General features: G+C 28.9%; 1 protein-coding gene across 1 annotated transcript; it reads left to right on the forward strand.

Moving 5' to 3' along the window:
- Positions 1-32: 32 nt before the first annotated feature.
- Positions 33-19,165, forward strand: LOC111626987 (Fanconi anemia group E protein-like). The gene is made up of 8 exons (XM_023370528.1): positions 33-473; positions 555-665; positions 2,087-2,233; positions 4,426-4,549; positions 8,478-8,553; positions 13,059-13,131; positions 17,205-17,327; positions 17,397-19,165. Exons 1-8 carry the CDS (start codon positions 186-188, stop codon positions 17,559-17,561), a joined length of 1,107 nt encoding a protein of 368 aa, XP_023226296.1. The 5' UTR covers positions 33-185; the 3' UTR covers positions 17,562-19,165.
- Positions 19,166-20,007: the final 842 nt, after the last annotated feature.

Raw genomic sequence — 20,007 nt, forward strand, 5'->3', positions numbered from 1 at the left:
TATTAATATTTTTTATGTTAAAATGTGTTTAATAATTGCTATATCCTTATAATATAAAGTTAATAATTTAAAAATATGTAGGAACGTAAGTTAGCACCTTGAGCACCACGTGTTACGAATATCTCGATAAGGTCGAGAAGTAAACAAAGTTGATTGATTATATTTTGTTAATTAATTTATATTAAATGTGGAAACAATATACTTTTACTGATGAAAATATCAGCAAAATTCGAGAAAGATATGCAACAAATAGTTCGGATGATAATTTTTTATATAAATTATTTGTGAAACACAACAGTACGAGGGAGAATGACATTCAAAGCGAAAATAAAGTTGTTGAAGAAGATATTAAATCATTTATTAAATTTCATCGTGTAAACATTGAAAATCCTGATAAAGATACAAAACAATCGCAAATTAAAACATTACAAGAAGAAAATTCAAATTACCAGTCTGATCAATCATTTGATAAGGTTCAGACAGTTAATTTTAAATACGTAAATTTTGTTTTTTCTGTGAATAATTTAATTAATCCAATTTTAATTCCATTACAGATTAAATTATATGAACTGAAAGAGCAGCTTTCATTACAGAATGATAATGTCCAAAATGATACAAACTTAAGACTTCTTGGAGAAGTTTTTAGTAATATTAATCCAAAGCATGTAAGTATTTTTTATTATAGAGCTCTCAACCGTCCATGTTTTGCATGGACAATCCATGCATCCACTGTGTTTGGCATTTGTCCACTTTTTTTGCCGATGATTCCAGTTTCCATTTTCTTACAATTACTGTATTTATTCTCCTTCTGCTATTGTTGTCTAGATTTGAAACTGATCAATCAAGCAATCAATTTCCCACATAAGTAAACTGAAGTCTTTGTTAATAGCTGAAAAATAGATTTTCTTAAGAAGTCAACTGCATCCTATCAAATAAGTTATTTTATACATTTAATTGCCTGTGAAAAAAAGAATGTACAATATCTCATGTGTCACATGCATGCAACTTTGGGATACTTTGAATATGTCTTTCACAATATGGACATTATTACTAATCCTCAAATAATATGTATTATTATAATCATCAAAAGGTGGACTATCAAAAACTTAGAAAATTTTAGTATTTTTGAGCTATACATCTGTCATCAGGAGTCAACAACAGTATTATCTATTGTTTGTTTATTCTGATGATAGGCATATAGTCAAAATGTAACTAATTTTTTAAAAATGTTTTTGGCTACAAGAAGATTAGTTTGAGTTGGATCTAAATTTGCAGAACTTCTTAACAAACATGTTAAACAAAAACAACATAAATAAAACATTCAATAAAAGCTGGAAAAATTTATTGGCATTTTTGAGACTTCTTTGTTAAGAGAATTACTTTTATTGTTTTTCCGCTGAACTAACAAAGAGAAAACGGTGATTTGGATCCTTGATGTAGTTGCTTTTGTCTCCTTGATCCTGGTCACACTATTGACTAATTCTCCTTTATGGTGGTTTGCTTATTACCTAATACCTGTGAGATGTTTAATTGTATCTACTCTCCTTTTTAGATGTTTAATTGGATCTAACCTTAATGATTGTATGTGCATAATTATGTACATTCTTCTTGTTATTTTTATTATCCCTTATTTATTTCCTTCTTTATGTAAACATGTTTTCCTGTATATATTTTAAAATAATATTTTTATTCTTACATATTATTGAACCAAATGGATAATTTCTTGTTTTTTAGAACTGTCCTTATGTTTGAATTTCCTCTCAATCAAAGGAACTCAAGGCATTCTTGTTCAAATTTTCCAATTTGAATATCCTAGAGATCTGATGATGGGATAGTAAGTCCCAAAAAACGTTTAATCTAATAAAACTTTTGACTCCTTCACTTAATTTAGCATTGGTTTACTTATTGTTTTCATGGAGGCATCTTACTTAGAAACTATTTTTTTATTGTATAATTTTGTTTAATTTACAAAGGAATTGTGTTTATTTTCACAGTTTCACGTATTGAAAAATATTAATAAATGTTATTTCCATACACTGATATTTTTAAACATTTCTGACATAAATATAAATCTTTTAAATTTCAGATACCAGATGTCTGTGAATACTTAGAATTAGACAAATTAAAGGAAACAAATTTTCATTCCTGTTTTTGCAAGTTAATTTTACAATTGACACCGCAAATCAGTTTCTTCACAGAAGTTGCTTTGATCAAACATCTTTTATATTCAAAAGTGAGTTTTATAATTCTGTTATTTATTACAGGTATATCTCGACTTACGTCGTTTCGGGTTATACGTCGTTTGTCAAAAAAGTATATGGAGAAATAAAAATCAAGTTTAAGTCATTTTATTCAACTTTACATCTGTCCGCCACAAATATTGAAGTCGTAATATCACTAGAAAAGCGTTTAAAGCACATAAAATCATATTAAAATATATACATTTACAAGTATGTACTGTATATGCATTCGTAAATTTAGATTATTTTTTTCTGTACTATATTAAAAACTAAAATTTATTTGTTTGTAAGCTTAAAATAGATCATTATTAACCATATATTATTAAAAATGCATTAATAAATAAAATACAGAACCAGAAATGGTAATTTATGGTTTAGCCTAGTGACAAGTAAATTCGACTTACGTTGTCTCTCCTGGAACTAATTACTGACATAAGGCGAGGTATACCTGTATTCTTATTAAAATGAAAAATAAATATTAAAAAATTTGATTTGAAAATTGATTTACATGCTCAACATCAATCTGTTTTATGTAATTTTTTTTAATCTTTAGATTTCAAATAGATTCTTCTCTTCTTAAGAAATTAAAATAATTTAGATACTCCTCAGTTAATGGGACGCCAGTCAATCAATGAAATCCGATTTGTGTTTACATCTTAATATTTTATTTATTTTAGTTCAAATAGTATGTATAGTTTATTAGAATTCAAACCTATCCTTTTCTTTAAGCTTGTATAAAAGTTATAAAAGTTGATTAGGAAATTAAACAATGATTGTTGATGCATTTTTGATATTGTAAATGATTAGCATATTTGTGCGTTGGTATACTCGCAAAAGTTAAATTTCAACTTTTACTTGTAATTTGTACATATAACTTGTTATTTTATGTTATTTGGTTGTAAATTATAATTGAGAATAATAATAAAAGTTAAAAATAATTTTTTATTTTATTTTCAATGTACTTTGCATAGTACCACATCTCATAGTTGCATCATTCAACTCATGGTTATGTAAATTATATTTCTTGGTAGGAGTGATGTACCTCAAAGTTAAATACTGTAATGTTTTTTTCAAAGTTTGCCATAATGGTTCCTTTTCATTCATTTCTAACTCTTCAATTTAAAATGGATTTTAGAATATGGAAATTGTCAAATGACAAAGAAATTGCAATTAGTTTTTTTCCTAGAAATTAAAATCTTAAATGGTAAGTTAGGAAATAATCACAGTATGATTGTTGATCAGAATGATTATATGCATTATGTTTGTACCAATTTTTTTATTATTTCAAATCATTGTATAATTAGGTGGTACAAACAGAGTCCTTGAGGTGGAAGAAAGTCAATATACACACAGACAAAAAATGTCGGATGTGTTCTTCCACTGCAGTGGGTATTCTGTGGAGTTTGCTGTGAGTCGAAAAAGTGTTTTTTAGTTACTGTGTGACACTGTTCAGCTAAAACATTGATTAATGCAATACAAAATAACGTGAAAAAAGGAAGTACAGTTGTCCCTTGATAATCCGACAGGTATGGGACCAAAGGTGTGTCAGATTACCAAAAGTGTCCGGATTACCGAAAATAATTACATATTTCACATTGTTTTGCTAGCAGTAACTTACAATATTCTCTACTCCAACTGTTCGAACAGAACTGCTCACATAAAACACACGAAATGTGTGTCATCGTGTAAAAATTGGATGGGGAGATTCACATCGCAACATGCTTCTGTGCAAGCAGACACGTAACGGGGACGGGTACCTTGACGGGAGGTGCGTCGGACTACTGAGCATGTCGGATTAAAAAACGTCGGACTATAGAGGGACAACTGTATAATTATATCTGACTGTTGGAAAGTGTACAAAAATGATGAGTTAGAAGAAGCCAGATATGAACATTTGTGAATAAACCACAAATATAAACTTTGTAGACCCTGAGACTGGATGTCATGCACAAAACATAAAAATAATTGTAGTAAGTTTATTCTTTTGTAAATGTTTCATTATTTCCTTATAATTTTAAATATTTATGAATCACAAAATAAAATAACAATTTTGCTAAAAATAGTAGTAAAAATGACTGGTGTCCTGTTAACTGAAGAGTATCATAATTTAATAATTTCTGTTTAGAACTATTCATAAATTTTATTTAGTTCTGAATTTAATTTATACTCATTTTTGCATTTTAAGGTAATTTGTTTGGATAATCAACCATCAAGATTATTAATTTCGAATGTTCTAGAATGGGCAAAAATCTCTCCTAAAGCTGTGCTGGAAGGTCTTTTTATACCATGTATACAAAATAATTATTTAGGTAAAAAAATTTTTTTAGTATAATCATGTTGAATGAATGTTAATAGAATTTGGTTAGAATCGTTAACCATCTCATAGTTTTAGCACCAACACTTCTAATACTATAAATAAAATTCCAGTAAAAAACTCTCATCACTGTTTGATAGATATGTTTATAAAACAGTTATGTTATATGATTAGTTCATGACTAAACCTACATGAATGATACTGATGATATAAGATGAATAAAGACTTAATGAAGACATGACTGAATATTTATTACTATAGGACAAATTCTGTCAATATACAAATAAATATAAAACAGCCACTTGAACCCTTTAACTTCAATTTTTAAATATCTTATATTTAAAAATTTTGTACATTATTAAAATACTTTCCTTATCAGATTGGTTGGAGTTACATATAAAGAAAGGGAACTCATAAAGGAGTACAAACAAATGCATGTATAAAAAAAAATAATGTATTTGGTACATGTATTTATTTAAGAATTACTTGTAAAATACAACACTGTCTGCAATTTAATATTTTAAATATAAAAATTGAATGTTTTTTAAAAGTTCGAACTGATTAAGTGATTCGGATACGTTACATTAATTCTATTACTAGATTCCACCAACATAAACTCATATTAACGAAAATTTAAACTACAAATGATATTTAGATGATAGTAATTAATGTGAAATTAATTGATTATTTATCCATTTATTGTTTAAATAATATACGTATTTTGAAATTTTATCCTGAACATATAAATTTTAAGTATATTTGATTATGTATAAAACCAGACATGTATGCATTTTATAAGCTCCAATGCCTGGTATCTGTTTTATACATGAACAAGTATATTTAAAACATATATTTATATTAATTTATAAATTTGTAAAATTAATATAAATTAACATATTTATAATAAACGTATTTAATCTAAAAATGGAACTGGTGAAAATTTACAAATGAAAGTTTTACAATGTATCGTCACCAGGGGGCAGCTTTTTAAATCTACATTTTCCAGTGCTCATTTCCAGTGGATAAAAGCTGTAACACCCCAAGAATGTATGGATGGAAGCAAGAAAGAAGTCTGTGTCACCAGTTCCATTTTTAGAAATTCTTGTAATTTTAATTGGATATATTTTTTATTTTTAAAAAGATTTTTTTAACTTCTGGCGACCAGTAGCCTAAAAAGAAAGGTCAGTTGCCAAGAAAGTGTAGTCTGGAACACGAGATAAATAAATGGTGGTTCCTTTTTGGATAGACTTTGTCTTCAGAAAAATACATATATTAATGTAAACTCAGCCAATATTATTATTACTATTTCAGTCATATCTACATAGAGCCATTTTTCCCTTATGCATGAATTCATTAATATGAATTACTTCATGTATCTCTAGTACCATATTATTATCAATACTAAAATGCTTACTTCAGGAAGCCAGATTTCAACTGAATAATAATAAACATTTTTGTCCTGATCCAGGACAACTTCAGCTTACAATTCATATAAAACAAATATAAGTATTATTGTTCTTTAAAATTAACCGAAGTTTGAATTGTTTGATTTTTTAACAAATTAAACATCTGAAAACAATCAATCTGCATTCACAGTACCAACATATTGTTTCCACTTAAAAACAGAACACAATAATTCACTTTTAAATGCAGAACACTTTCCTTATCCCAAGCTACTCCTTTATTTTATCAATCCAGTGCTTAATCATATCACACCAATTTCTTGAATGTGCATTCCAGTCCAACTATTGTCTAGGTTTATGGAGTCCTGTGCATTGATGATGATCAGATATTTTCCTAATAAACTCATGATGAAACAGTATTTATCTATTCTGATAGTATTTATGTTGTATTGGCTTTTGAGTACTATCAGCTTTTCAACATTCTTTTTCTAGCACCCATTATGTTAATACCATGCTATTACTGGGAAATTAATTGAATCAAAAAGTTCCTTGAGTTGGAGATTCACAGATCTGTTTGTGGATCCCATGTAGAAAAATTCATCATTTGCTTTGTTTAATTTGATTGTATAAATCAAAATAATCATGAAAACTTCTGAGAATCCAACCTGTGTCTGTAAGAGTGGCTAGTTGGCTGAACTTTGATCATCTAATTATCACTTATGAATATGAAAAACTCATTGATTGTAGACAGGATCATGAGAGATTGTATAATAATATACAATTCAAAATATCAGTAATTTGTATATATACTGTATAAAATTAAGTAATTTTTATTTTTTTCTAATTAACTAAACCATTATTCTAAATTACAATTCTAAACAGACGATGAAAAGTTTATATGTAATAACAGATGATAATGTTTATATATATAAGTAAATAAACATCATAATTTCTTGATTTTAATAAAAAATCAATAGTTATCTCTAAATTTGAATTATATTAAATACTACTTACACTAATTTTTATGTATCTAATTAAAAATTTGTTGTTTACAAATATTGTATACTAGCAGATGAGCCTGGCATTGCCTGGGCAAAAAATAACAACTACAAAGATTAAGATTATTAGATTATTTTGAACTTCTAAACCTTCTATTATATTATATTATAGTATTTGATTTATATAACAACAAATGTTATCTTACATAAGGGTTTATCACACCTAGTGACCAATCCAACACATTTTTAAAATTCTTTATTCCTTGACTGTACACAATTTAAAGAATTTTTAGAATGTGTTAGATTGGTCACATTGGTCACTTGACCCTTATGTAAGATGACCTTTGTAGTTATATATAAATCAAATACTATAATATAACAGACATTCAAATGAAAACCATATAAAGAGTTTGGTTATTTTAGCCTACCATTGTCACAATTATTGCAATACTCAGATGGTAGGAAATGGCACAATTTCGTTGATCAAGTAGACACCAATTAAAAATATGATGTTAAAAAATTTAAGATATGTGAGGTTGCCAATCTGCACATAATAATAGGATATCTGAGCAGTTCTGAATTGTGTGTGGGAGTGCTAGGCACAGAGACAACTCTCCAGTTTCATAAATTTCATCTCAATTTATTGTAACTTAAAAATATATCTTACAACAACAATATTCTTTGATTGTTGGTGGAGACTAAATTTTCAGATTCCCTTTTCTTACTGATAAAGTTCTAAAAGAAAGGTTTCTTGATGTTCCTTTGTGAGTCAATGGCCCCAGGTTGTTGTAAGGAAGTCCATAGAGATGTTTAGTCCTGTTTTGAGTTGGGGGTGAAGATAATTCTTCCAAGGAAACAATAGAGAGAAGCTCTCTGTGTTCTTGAAATTCTGATTTGTATAACTTTCAGGTCCCAGATTGACCATTCTGGTTTGTTCTTTCTCATCTCCAATTTCTAATTGGTCATCACTAATTACTAAGTGTAATGAGATCAGAACCTAGATCACAGGATGAATCAAAATTGTCTGTCAATTTCATCCCAATCAAAGATGTTTGATCTTAGTACTTACGTTATTCTTTTGATAAAATTTGAGAAGTACTCTCTCTCTTTTTTTTTTTTTTGTTAGATCAAACATTTCCTTATATGGTCAGGATATTTCTATGTCTTTTTATCACTGTCTTACATAATTAAAATATAAAATTCCTTTATAATTTTGCATAGTTCTGGTATGTTTTCTGGTCCTCTCAGATATGTTTTTCTTAACATTAACTTACTATAACTGCTGAGTTTTGTAAAAATTGGTCAAACAGCTTCAGAGTATATAGCAAACAAACAAACATCCTCATTTATATATAGATTTAAGGAACAAATTTGAAATTAACTGAGACTTTTAGCATACAAAAAAGCAAAACATAAAAATATAGTAAATGTCTTAAAGTATAATTGATCTTATTATTGATTATTATACAAAGTTTAAAAATAATAATAATAATAAGTTTAAGAATATAAATCATAATTTCAGGTAAAGTACAAGTGGATTTAGTGGTCAGAATTATAAAAGAAAGTTTGCCTTTGGATCAAGCTGACATTTATTTGAGGTAAATTATAAGAAAAATTACCTTTTTATAAAACAGATATCAATTTTTAAATAATAAAAACAATTTTATTAATTATATAGAAAAGAAATCAAATGTAATCATCAAAAATTGGATTATTTAAATTCAAATAAATGTAAATAAAAATAAATTAAATACAGAATTATAATGAGAGTACAGCTGTTCCTTGATAGTCCGACGTTTTGTAATCCGACATGCTCAGTAGTCCAATGCACATCCCATCAAGATACCCGTCCCCGTTAAATGTCTGCTTGCACAGAAGCATGTCACAACATGAATCTCCCCACCCAATTCTTACAAGATGACACACATTTCATGTGTTTTCCATGAGCAGTTCTGTTCGAACAGTTGGAGTAGGGAATATTGTGGGCTACTGCTAGCAAAACAATGTCAAATATGTAATCACTTTCACTAATCCAGGCACTTTTGGTAATCCGACACACCTTTGGTCCCATACCTGTCGGATTATCAAGAGACAGCTGTATTAAATGCTGGTGAAGAATATTCAAAATATTTTTTAATAAAATAAACATACATGTATATATATAGTCAAGTCTCCAATAAATCTACTTTTTTAGAAACTTTGAACAAAAATACTTACAAAGTAACTTCCAATCAATGGCCAATTATTGTTTCTGTCAGTGGTCATTGTTGAGATGTTCGACTGTGTATATATAGTACAGGCATACAGATACATAGCCAAACAATCGCCTTAAATACTTGAGCTATAAATCCACTATTTTTAATAATTAATACTAAGTAATTTGCTATTAGAGGTAAATTAATCTCTTATCTAAGTTAAATCCATATAATTTGTATCAACTGGATGGATATATTACAAAATATCACACCTTTTAAAAATTCAGTGTGATTTTTTTGTTATCTAGTTGAGATTAGTCTATCTCTAGTAGCAAATTACTTAGTATTAATTATTAAAAATAGCAGATGTATAGCCCAAGTATTTAATGTGGCTATGTATGTATACTATTGTGAGGTCAGCCGATTAGGGTGAGGGTTTTTCGACAGCCGAGCGGTTCATTCTGTCATGTGGGCGCAGAATGACTTTCTGAGACAGGTTTACCATTTTTAACCCGTTTATTAAACATAGAAATTCTCCTTACAAATTACTTGTTAGACGAGGTAGCACCCCAAAGCGCACGGATAAAGTTCGTAAAAGTTGGTTTTCGTCACTAGTGGATGGACGCTGCTGGTGAAACACTCAGTGAGCCCCGGGGCGTTGATTACGGCTTTCGGCAGCTTCTCGCGGACGAACCGACGAATCTGTCGATTGCTAGGAGCACCCAGAGAACGATGCTTCCACGATGTTCCAAAATGTCCTTTTTTTTCTAAGATCTGGAACACGCCCGTCCAGGAGATGACACACTACGTATCCAAACACCAAGAACCAAGAACCTTCGTCTCTTGAGTCGCACAAATTTATAGATTTTTTTACAGCAGTCGCCTCTCCATTGGTCTCTCATTGTCACCTGGTGACAATTCGAAACCTAATGGAGGGCGCGGGAGAGGTTAACATAGCGACTGAATATGATCCTCTCTCTCGTCGTGTTTTCCTCGAATTTCTCCGTTTCCATTGTTTAACTAATTTTCCGAAAAATCCAATTGCATTGTTCAATCGAGACACCTAATCCGTTTCCTTATCGTCTGAAAAGGAGCTCTTTATTTTCGATCGAACCCATAATTCGGACCTCTCAGTCGACCCCTGTTCGGGTCCTCACACTATGTTTACTTTGGACATGTGATGCGTAAAGAAATTTCCCTAGAGAAGACTATTATGCTGGGAAAAGTGGAAGGTAGAAGGAAGAGGGGAAGGCAACGGATAAGATGGATAGAAGAAATCGAAAAAGTCACAGAAATGAAGCTGGAGGAGCTATGAGAGACAACAAGGGAAAGATCAAGATGGAGAAGACTTGTCCATGAAGTCACCAGGAGTCGACGACGACTCGATGGAACTTAACAACAACAAAATGTATATATATATTGGGCTTTAGGTTGTATAATATACTTATGTACATGCATATCTCAATTAAAAAGATGCATTCCATGAAATTACTTTGCTAAGTGAAACTTCGTTCTCAGAGATCAAAATACTATGGCTGTAATAGGGATATTTTTATGTAAAGAAAATGAGACTTTTTTTTTTTTTTTTTGAAAAAGAAAAGCTTTATTAAATAAAAAGTCAGTATCATATTCCAAAAAAGTATAAAATTAGACATTTTAAAATAGGAATCTAAAATTGATTGTTTATGTTTATTTTTCTCCTTCATTTAATTAACAATTACCAGTACAGATTTGTTGCAGTTAACACTGATCACTTAACAATAACACATCTTAAATCATGATCATTTTTAATGTTATTCAAAAATCTTTTAAGCCTAAATGTTTGGTTGCTAACACTTTTTCATTATGAACTTCTTTAATTTTATCTTCATTTTTGTGTTTTTCATTGTTAACAAGTTTTTCTAAATCTTTTAAATCCACTGATAAACTAGTATCTTTTGCATTTAATAAATTTCATACATCCTCTTTGTCCATATTTTTGAAGCTGATTGATTGGGCCAACTTCATTTCTAATCTATTGAACATTATTTTCTTCTAGTACAATTTATTCTTTTCTTCATACCTCATTTATTGCAGTACACCACACTTAAAACACACCTTATGAAGTGTAAGTAACTAAATTACTCTATGATATAAAAAATGTTAAAACAGACACACCTATAATGGAATAAGTGATGCATTGCCATCATTTGCAATATGATGACTTCTGTCTGGACATTTATCTTGAAATTTTAATATTTTTACATTAAATTGGGCTGGAAATTACGGACTTTGTTATATTTAGGCTTTGTTACCAGAGGTAACATTAACTGAGGTATGTCTGTACTTTTACTTTTCTGGTTCTGTTATATATAATAGGGAGTGTTGGGAATTAGTCAAAAAATAACCCCCTAAGATTTGTACATCATTGTGTTCAGGGGACTTTAAAATGTCTAGAAATGCAAAAAAATTTGGGGGTTTTATATGTATGGATGTTTGTGTATATGTGGAGGAGGCAAATTTTGTTTACCCTCTTTGAAGCTTAAAAATTTCTGTGATTTTTAATTAAAAAAAATTCTGAAATTTTGCAGGGAAGTTTGTGTATTAGGAGGATTGATGCTATTAAATTTCGGTGATTAAATGTCGACAGCATGGAGAGATAAAGGGGACTCTTGCATCATATCTTGAGTAGGGTCAGACTTAATGATGAGTTTACTTGTTATTAGCATTTATAACTTTTTATAAAACCCATCCCTACCCTCAAAATAAAGCTTTTTGTCATCTTATAATAATTTAAAATATAACAAGCAATTATTTATTGTGATATTGTCACAATGGCAGGCTGAAATTTTTAATTTGTTTAATTTAAAATATATGCTCTCCACTTCAAATTATTACTGTAGTGTCTTGCTCCTGTACATCATACTTTTACTGTTAACTTAGAGTCAAGCCAGTCATCTGTCTAACTCCTTTCAGAAGAAAATTTTCAAATTGAAATAACATGACTTCTGATACAAACCAGAAGTTTTTATACAGTTAATAGAGGCCTCCTGTTCTTAAGCTTTCCAAATCTGGCCTCAACTTTCGTTTTTCTAATTCTGTTCTCAAAATTAAGGAAGGACAGACAGACAGATGATAGTGGAAATTTATAGGTCTACAATTTTTTCAAATTGTAGCCCAATTAAAATATTTTATTTCTTAACAAATTTACTTAATTTTTTATTTTAAATACTGATTAACAATTCTTATTCCATAATTAAAAATTACTCATAGTTCAGATAAATTTAAATTTTTAAAAATTTAAAAGATTGTTTAAATTGTTTTTGTAATAAGTGATTTTAAAAAAATCTTTACAGATTATATCAGCAAAGTCAGATAAAATATAAAAAGAGATATTAAATGTGGATAAATTAATGACAGTATTTTCTGTTGGTGTAAAGAAATTTGCCTTAAAAACATTTTATTAAATTCAATATCATTCTAGATAAAAATTTTTTAAATAAAGCATATTTTTACATGGAAAATATGAAGCAAGCAGCTAAGCAAACAAGTCAATGACAATTCATTTCATATGAAATGGATTGTCATTGACTTGTTTGCTTAGCTGCTTGCCATCTGGATGTGCCCATGATTATAAATGAATCATAATACAAATAATCATTTCAACACGGTAGATTTTTACATTTACACATCTATGAGCCAAACCAATTTCCAATTAATCTTAATCTAAAGATAAGTTGTCATCTTGTCTTAAGTTCCATAATTAGCCTAATTCTAGCTTGAAAACAATTTCACATGTAGGTCATACATACACAGTCATTAAAATTCAGGTTATGGTTTATTGTATTTTTATATTAACTATGATTTTATTTATTTTTTTAAACATTGTGTATGTAACTTATATATAATGTGTATATTTTTTTGAATAGGGAATTTCTACAAACAACTAGTAAAATAGAAGAATCTCATATAATTATCATTCAAGCTTTAACTGAAAAGAAGGTAGTAACAACTTAATTAAATTAATTAGATGAGATAAAAATAACAGTATGTATTTACTTAAGTTAGATACAAACATTTTTATAAAAGTAAAATCTATAATTGTTATAAAATTATATTTATTTTTTGTTAAAGTTATTCATGTATTTAGAAAAATGCATTTCTATTATAATTCCTGACAAACATCTTTAAGAACAATTTCAGGAGTATTATGAACTGACATTATTATGTTTAATTCTGATGCATACAAAATTAATTTATAAATATTAAACTATTTAGGATAGTTGGAAAAAATATAACAGACTGTTTATTAAATCCTAATCTAATTGTTAGTGTAGAAATTTTTAAATATTTCTGATAAGATCTGCTTAGCAAATTATATTGTTATCCTAAATTTTATTGATTTATTTATATAGTTGTATATACAAGGGTTGATCAAAAACTAAGGTTACAAGGCCAATATTCCTGGAGTTTTGTTTGTTATAAAGAAATGAGAAGTGTGTGGTAATTCCAATACATGCGGTTGGCAACAGTGTAGAGTTTCAGTCACCTGTCACCTACAGAACTAATTGTAGGTAAACACAAATGGCAACTCATTTGGAAAACTGGTCTTATGAAGAAATCTGATCAGTTATTTGATTTCTGTGGGCGAAACATGTAACTGTGGCTGAAATTCACCAGCAGCTGGTAGAGGTTTGTGGAGAGACATGTCTCATCAGCATGTCGCAGAATGGTGTCGGAAGTTTGCCATGGAAGACCACCACGCTGTTGAAGCAGTTTCACTGGGACATCATCAACCACCCTCCCTACAGCCCGGACCTTGCTCCAAGCAACTTTCACCTGTTTCCTCACTTGAAGGAGCACCTAACAGGATGACAATTCGTTTTCAGACGAGGAAGTGAAACACTTCACAACAACTTGGCTGAACATGCAAGGACAGGATTTTTACCAGGAAAGAATTTTCAAACTCATCACATGAAGTGATAAGTGCCTAAACCAATATGGAGACTATCAGTTGGCTGTATTGGTTGTATGAAATAAAATGTACACTTTTCACTGCAGGCTTTGTGATCAGTTTTTGATCATTCCTTGTATTACCAGGTTATCATAATTAAAGTAGCTATTCAGTGCTGTTCAGAGATATTTACCAGTCCAAGTGCAACTAAATCTGGTTTAGTGACATTTCAAGACATGCAAAAGATATTTCCTTTAAAAAATTAGTGCCAAAACTTAAATATTTTTGATACTGCAAGCAACAAAAAAACAAAACACTTCTTTGCATTAGTACACATGTTGTAGCTACATTCTGGTTATAAAAGTGGCCACAACTATTAATTGTCATTCTTATCAGCTATGATGTCCATCACCTGATTGCAGCTTGCATTTCTTGGGAAGTTGTTTTATGAAAATAACAATGCTTGTTAGAATTTTGTTGCTGTAAGAATTTACACCAAGGATCATCAGTTCCATATGCTATTAGAAGAATGATTGCTTGGTTTGAGAAAACTGAATATCTGAAAGTTCAATCTGGTTGAGGATGCAAATAAATTTGTATCCTCAACCAGATTGTTGAACAGTCTATAAATATTGCAGGCTCCAGTATTATATGTGTTGGGTGTATTTAGGCTTAGGCTCAGTGTCAATGACACTGTGAAAGTTGGTGCTTTCTTATTCACATAAGATCAGTTACAAGCAGCAATTGCCAACAGGGAACTCTTTGCCAGAATGAAAGCAAATATGTCATGACCATGGAAGATCCTATACATGTCAAGATACATTTTTACCTTGGTGGAAGAGTGAACACCCATAACTGTCAGATTTGGGCCACAGAAAACCCTAATTTTTTCAGCAGTTTTAACACTGCACTTGCTAAAATTACAGTCTAGTGTGGATTCACACCGCATTTATCCGTGAACCATTCTTTTTCAAAGAAGCTAGTCCCAATAGGACTGTGACAAACTCTGAAATGGCCAGATACAAAGACGCACTCAGCACTATCATACTCCAACAGTGTTGTAAGGAACCAAGTCCGAACGTTATTTTTATTTACTTTTATTTTGCTTATTATTCTATTTTTGTTTGGGGCTTATGTTTTGTTAGGACGAAGTTTCCTCACCATTCACCTTAGTAACTTAAAAATAGAAGAAAAACCAACTCACCAACGAAAGAAAAGCGCCGTAGAAAACTCGCGCACACTTGCGCTTCCCAAGCGGAAAAAAGTAAGTCCGCACCGAGAAAAAGGGGGGGAAGACCCCACAACCCAGTTAGGAATCGCTAAACCTTAAAAGAATAAAGCATCCCGATAATTGTTAAAAAGAATAATGTAAAAGGTTAGCGAAGTATTGTCGGAAAATAATCTGCCAGATAAACAAGAAAAATTTAATGTTACAGATAAGTATGTAAATGAGGAGAGTGAGCTCATTCAGAATTGTGACGTCACCTCACACTATAAAGCCTCTAACTCAAGTGAAAACGAACGAGGTGAATTCCTGATAGCAACGAGCTTTGGTGAGCTTCGTAGCAGTGAACGAGAGAGGTGTCCGATAGGATTTTGAAGTTATTCGATTTGTGGATCGACGATTATAGAAAGTCTTGAGAGTTTGAGGAAATAGGTTCCTAGTATATTGAGGTGACGATTAGGATCTTTAATTTATAAGAATTATTGTTTATAAGTTAATTCTTTGATTTTGTCGAATTCCAAAGGGGAATAGAATTAAGTTAGAAATAGATTGATTTGAGTTTGTCGGATTGATTCTTGTTGAATTTCATTGAATAAATTATTGTTTGATTTTTACTAAATACTGTATATAGTTTATTACTAGAAGTTTAATTAAATATTTGATTTTGTTATTGACAAACTTTGTCATTATTTAATTCGGTGCACGCTTAAAGTCCAGGCCTGGCACACTAACGCGAATCCGCGTAAAGTACCCGTTAGGGAACGGGTATTTCCGGCACACAGTAGTGTCGATAATTGTTGGAAAGTCGGAAAAATAATATAGTACTTTACAGTGTTATCACTGATGCACTTGCAGTATGATAGTGGTGATGTCTTGCACTTTCATGCAAGACAGAGGATCTCATATATAGCATTCAGCAGTTTCTATAACATTTCATCAATAACAAAGTCATGCACTTTCTCCTATCTGTCTATTCTGTTCTCTGGATCTTAATTCAAGAACTTTTGATTTTGGAATATATAAAAGTGTGATTTATTGAGGACATACTCTTTCAAGACTGCCAAATTTGTAGTATCATACTGCATGTAAGAAACATCAGAGGATCAATCACAGGGTACATTCGTAAAGTCAAACGAGTTAAACACATTAGTAATGAATCATTTGAAAAGTAGTAGTCTTGCTCAGTGCGCATGCTCTGCGGTGATGACGTTTCGAACGAAACTCTAATGAAGGTCACAAAGGAAATAGTTTATGTTGTTAAGAAAATGGTGCCTGACAATATCAATGTTTCTAAATCTACTCTAGTGTTTAAATTGTGAATTAAAAGGTGAAATGATTGAAATAACCATCCACCGAAAGCAATCTAAGAAAAATATTTTGGATAAGGCTGCACTAGCAACACTCATATCTTTGATTTTAGAAACATCCATTTAGTTATAAACGAATCGTTCAAAAAGTCTAACAAAATAAGAATAACAATGATGTCATTCTCGTTTAACTCGTTCGACTTTACAAACATATCCACAGTCAGCTATTGAACACACACACCTTAAAGTTTATATTTTTAAAATGGAGACAACACAGCAATATCCCTGTATATAAGGTCTCTGTATAGCATAAATAGCTGTACAAATAAAATAATTGTTGCTCACAACACAAAAAACTCCAGTAGTGAGTTTTGGTACTAATTTTCTTTTAAGGAAATGTCTTTTGTACACACTGAAATATTATGAAGCTAGATAGTTGCATTTGGAATTCTCTCTCCAGATAGCATTGAATAGAAATATTTTACATACAATCATCCAGTATATAATTTTTGTTTGAAATTGCATTAAAATTTGTAAGAAATTGTTAACACTTCATATTTTTTATTGAGATTTTCATTATTGAATTTAGACAAATTTTGAAGAAGCTTTAGATTTGTTATTTGAGAAATTATTGGAAGTAGCCAACTATCATAAGCAAAATTTGGCATTTATTAAATTGTTATTAACAATCCTAACTAAAATGGAACAACAGGTGAGTTTTTAATAATTAAAATATTTTTAAACTAATTAAAAAATTCTAATCAAAGACAAATTTTTTTAGATAAAACCAATCCATTTATCTACAATCGATAAAATCATTAAAATAAACAAAACGTTCTTAAAAAAATCAGCAATAAAGATTTTCACAAAGTTACAAGTGAACTATTTATCAAATGAAAACAGCAAATTGTATGAAAAGAAATTCAACAAAATTGAACATTTGTAGAAAATATTTATTTTGAAAATAATACAGTTAAAACATAGATCACTATGAGATTCTACTACATTCTTATATATATATTTTTTTATACATGATGTTCTATAATATTTTATCACCATCACCATCCGTTAAAGCATTACTGCTTTTTGTGAAATAAATAGAATTACAGCAGGTAAGCTTAAAACAATATTTTCAATTTTTCCATTTTATATATATATTATTAAGTACTAAAAACAGTGACTAGTATATTGAATAGTTTCTTTTTTTAATGAAAACAAAAAAATTTGTCAAAGAAAATAATGTACAGTGATTAACCATGATTTATCTACATACAAAGCTGTTATTTACAAACAAAATTTTTTACAATCAATTTTTACATATTTCTAAAGAACAAGTTATTTAATAAAATATTTAATTCCCAAGCACACTTATGTTTAAATTATCAAAGATTAGTTCCCGTACGGACAATTAAAGCAGAATTAATTTATAGAACTGGTGTAAAAATGATGTTGAATAAAGCAAATTTATCTAAAAAGATAGACATCACATCAATATGTTTGAAAAATTATTATGATATGTTTTTTTTATTTCTTTTAAGACAAAATTATGTATAAACAAAATATTTATCACTCATGTTTACAATAAAAACTTCTTTTTAACAAAAAGTATAACAATTTTATAATTAATAAATTAAAACTTCTTTTAATATACATTCTAACAATTCATTGAAATCAACAAATTATTCCAATTTATAAACTAATTCTTTTTCTCACTTTAAATATTAGAATATAATTAATTTAAAAACACAAAATATATTTAAATATGTTTGCAATTTAATATATAAATTTATTTTATACAGTTTAATATTGTATCTTCTATATATAAACTCTCAACTCCAGCAATGTTTACAGTATAAAAAAAACACTATAGAAAAATTAATTTTTTTTTAATTTTCTAACTTAATACCTGAAAAATTTTAAGTACAATAAACAATTAAATTGTTCCCTTTAACTAGTTCTTTTTATGTTGACTTCTTTCACTAATTTTCTAATTAAAATCAATAAAATAATAAATTTCTACATTTACCAATATTTTAAAAATTAAACTACTTGTACATAACTTGTTATAGTTTAAAAATATAATATAATATTGATAACCTTAAGAAAATTGAGTATTTCAGGAACCACTCTCAGTACTGCTGATACTTTTTGAGTATAAACAATCTTCAGATCTTTGTATGTATAAATAAAACTCACTCTCAATAAATACATCTGATTTTTTGATGAAATTATTATCCATCATTAATTATTTCAAATTCAATCTTACAATTTACAATAATCCATGAAAGATGTACTATAGCAAGCATTATTAAATGGTATATAATAAATTTTTATAAAAAATGTTAAAATAAATATCTGTAAATGAAATTAAGAATGAGATCTTAGCAATTACCATTCTTAGAATTGCATCAGAAATGATTTTTTTAAATAAATATTTTTATATTACTTCATAACTATGAAGGTAAATTATATGAAAGTAAGTCATTATATAAATATTGAAAATTAAACTATTAAATGCTTAAAGTCTTAATCATTAACTAAAATAATTGACAGTTGGCTAAAGCAGTTAAAGCACCAGCCTACCATTTTGAGAGACCTAGATCTGTTGGGTCCTGTATCTCACCACCTAGTCATTGTGGGTTTAGCTAACCCATGATTGGTATTGGGGAAAAAGGCCTTCTTAGTGTCCACAGAGTAGAAAGTGTCAAAAAACAAAATTTTTTTTTTAAATATTGATGCCGGAAGTCATATAGATTATTCTAACAAATACAAGATAATTTATAAATAATTATTGTTTAAAGTAACAAGCTTTTCTAACTGTCCAATACAATTTTTTAATCTATTATAAAAAAAAATACTTAAGCCACTATCTTAAGTATATAAGTAAAATTTATTGAAGTCATTTAACTACTAATTTAGTTGAATTTTATTTTATCCAAAGTATCTTTAATTAGATATAAATATTCATGATGAAACTTCAGCAAATTACACAATCCTATTTTCTAAAATATTCACATAATTTCAGTATTTAGAAAAGCATTTTGTTTATATTTATTTGATACATTTTTGATATTTTGGCAAATATTGTATATTGACTTATGAGATGATGTGATATGTTGTTTATATATGTCATAATTGGGCAGTTTGGTTAAAATAAATCTAATTAAAATTATTAATCAAAATAAACAGCTCATTAATGTTGCAAACCTACATAAACCTATTTGTATAAATTTAATTTTATTGCATATTTACATCGCTGATAAAGTTATGAATCTGATGAATGTATATAGCATACAAAGGTTGTAATTTGATACATCAATTTCTAAACTATAGTACATATTTCGTGGATATTGTAAAATTGTTCCAAATGCATAAATGACCTTAAAAATATT

Source organism: Centruroides sculpturatus, unplaced genomic scaffold, assembly GCF_000671375.1.
Source record: "Centruroides sculpturatus isolate CEXI.00-Female unplaced genomic scaffold, Cexi_2.0 scaffold445, whole genome shotgun sequence".
Classification (NCBI taxonomy): domain Eukaryota; kingdom Metazoa; phylum Arthropoda; class Arachnida; order Scorpiones; family Buthidae; genus Centruroides; species Centruroides sculpturatus.

Coding starts and splice junctions, on each gene's coding strand:
- LOC111626987 (XM_023370528.1), top strand. CDS start 186: ATGTGGAAACAATATACTTTTACTGATGAAAATATCAGCAAAATTCGA. Junction 666..2,086: donor GTAATATTAATCCAAAGCAT/GTAAGTATTTTT, acceptor TTTAAATTTCAG/ATACCAGATGTCTGTGAATA. Junction 2,234..4,425: donor AACATCTTTTATATTCAAAA/GTGAGTTTTATA, acceptor TTGCATTTTAAG/GTAATTTGTTTGGATAATCA.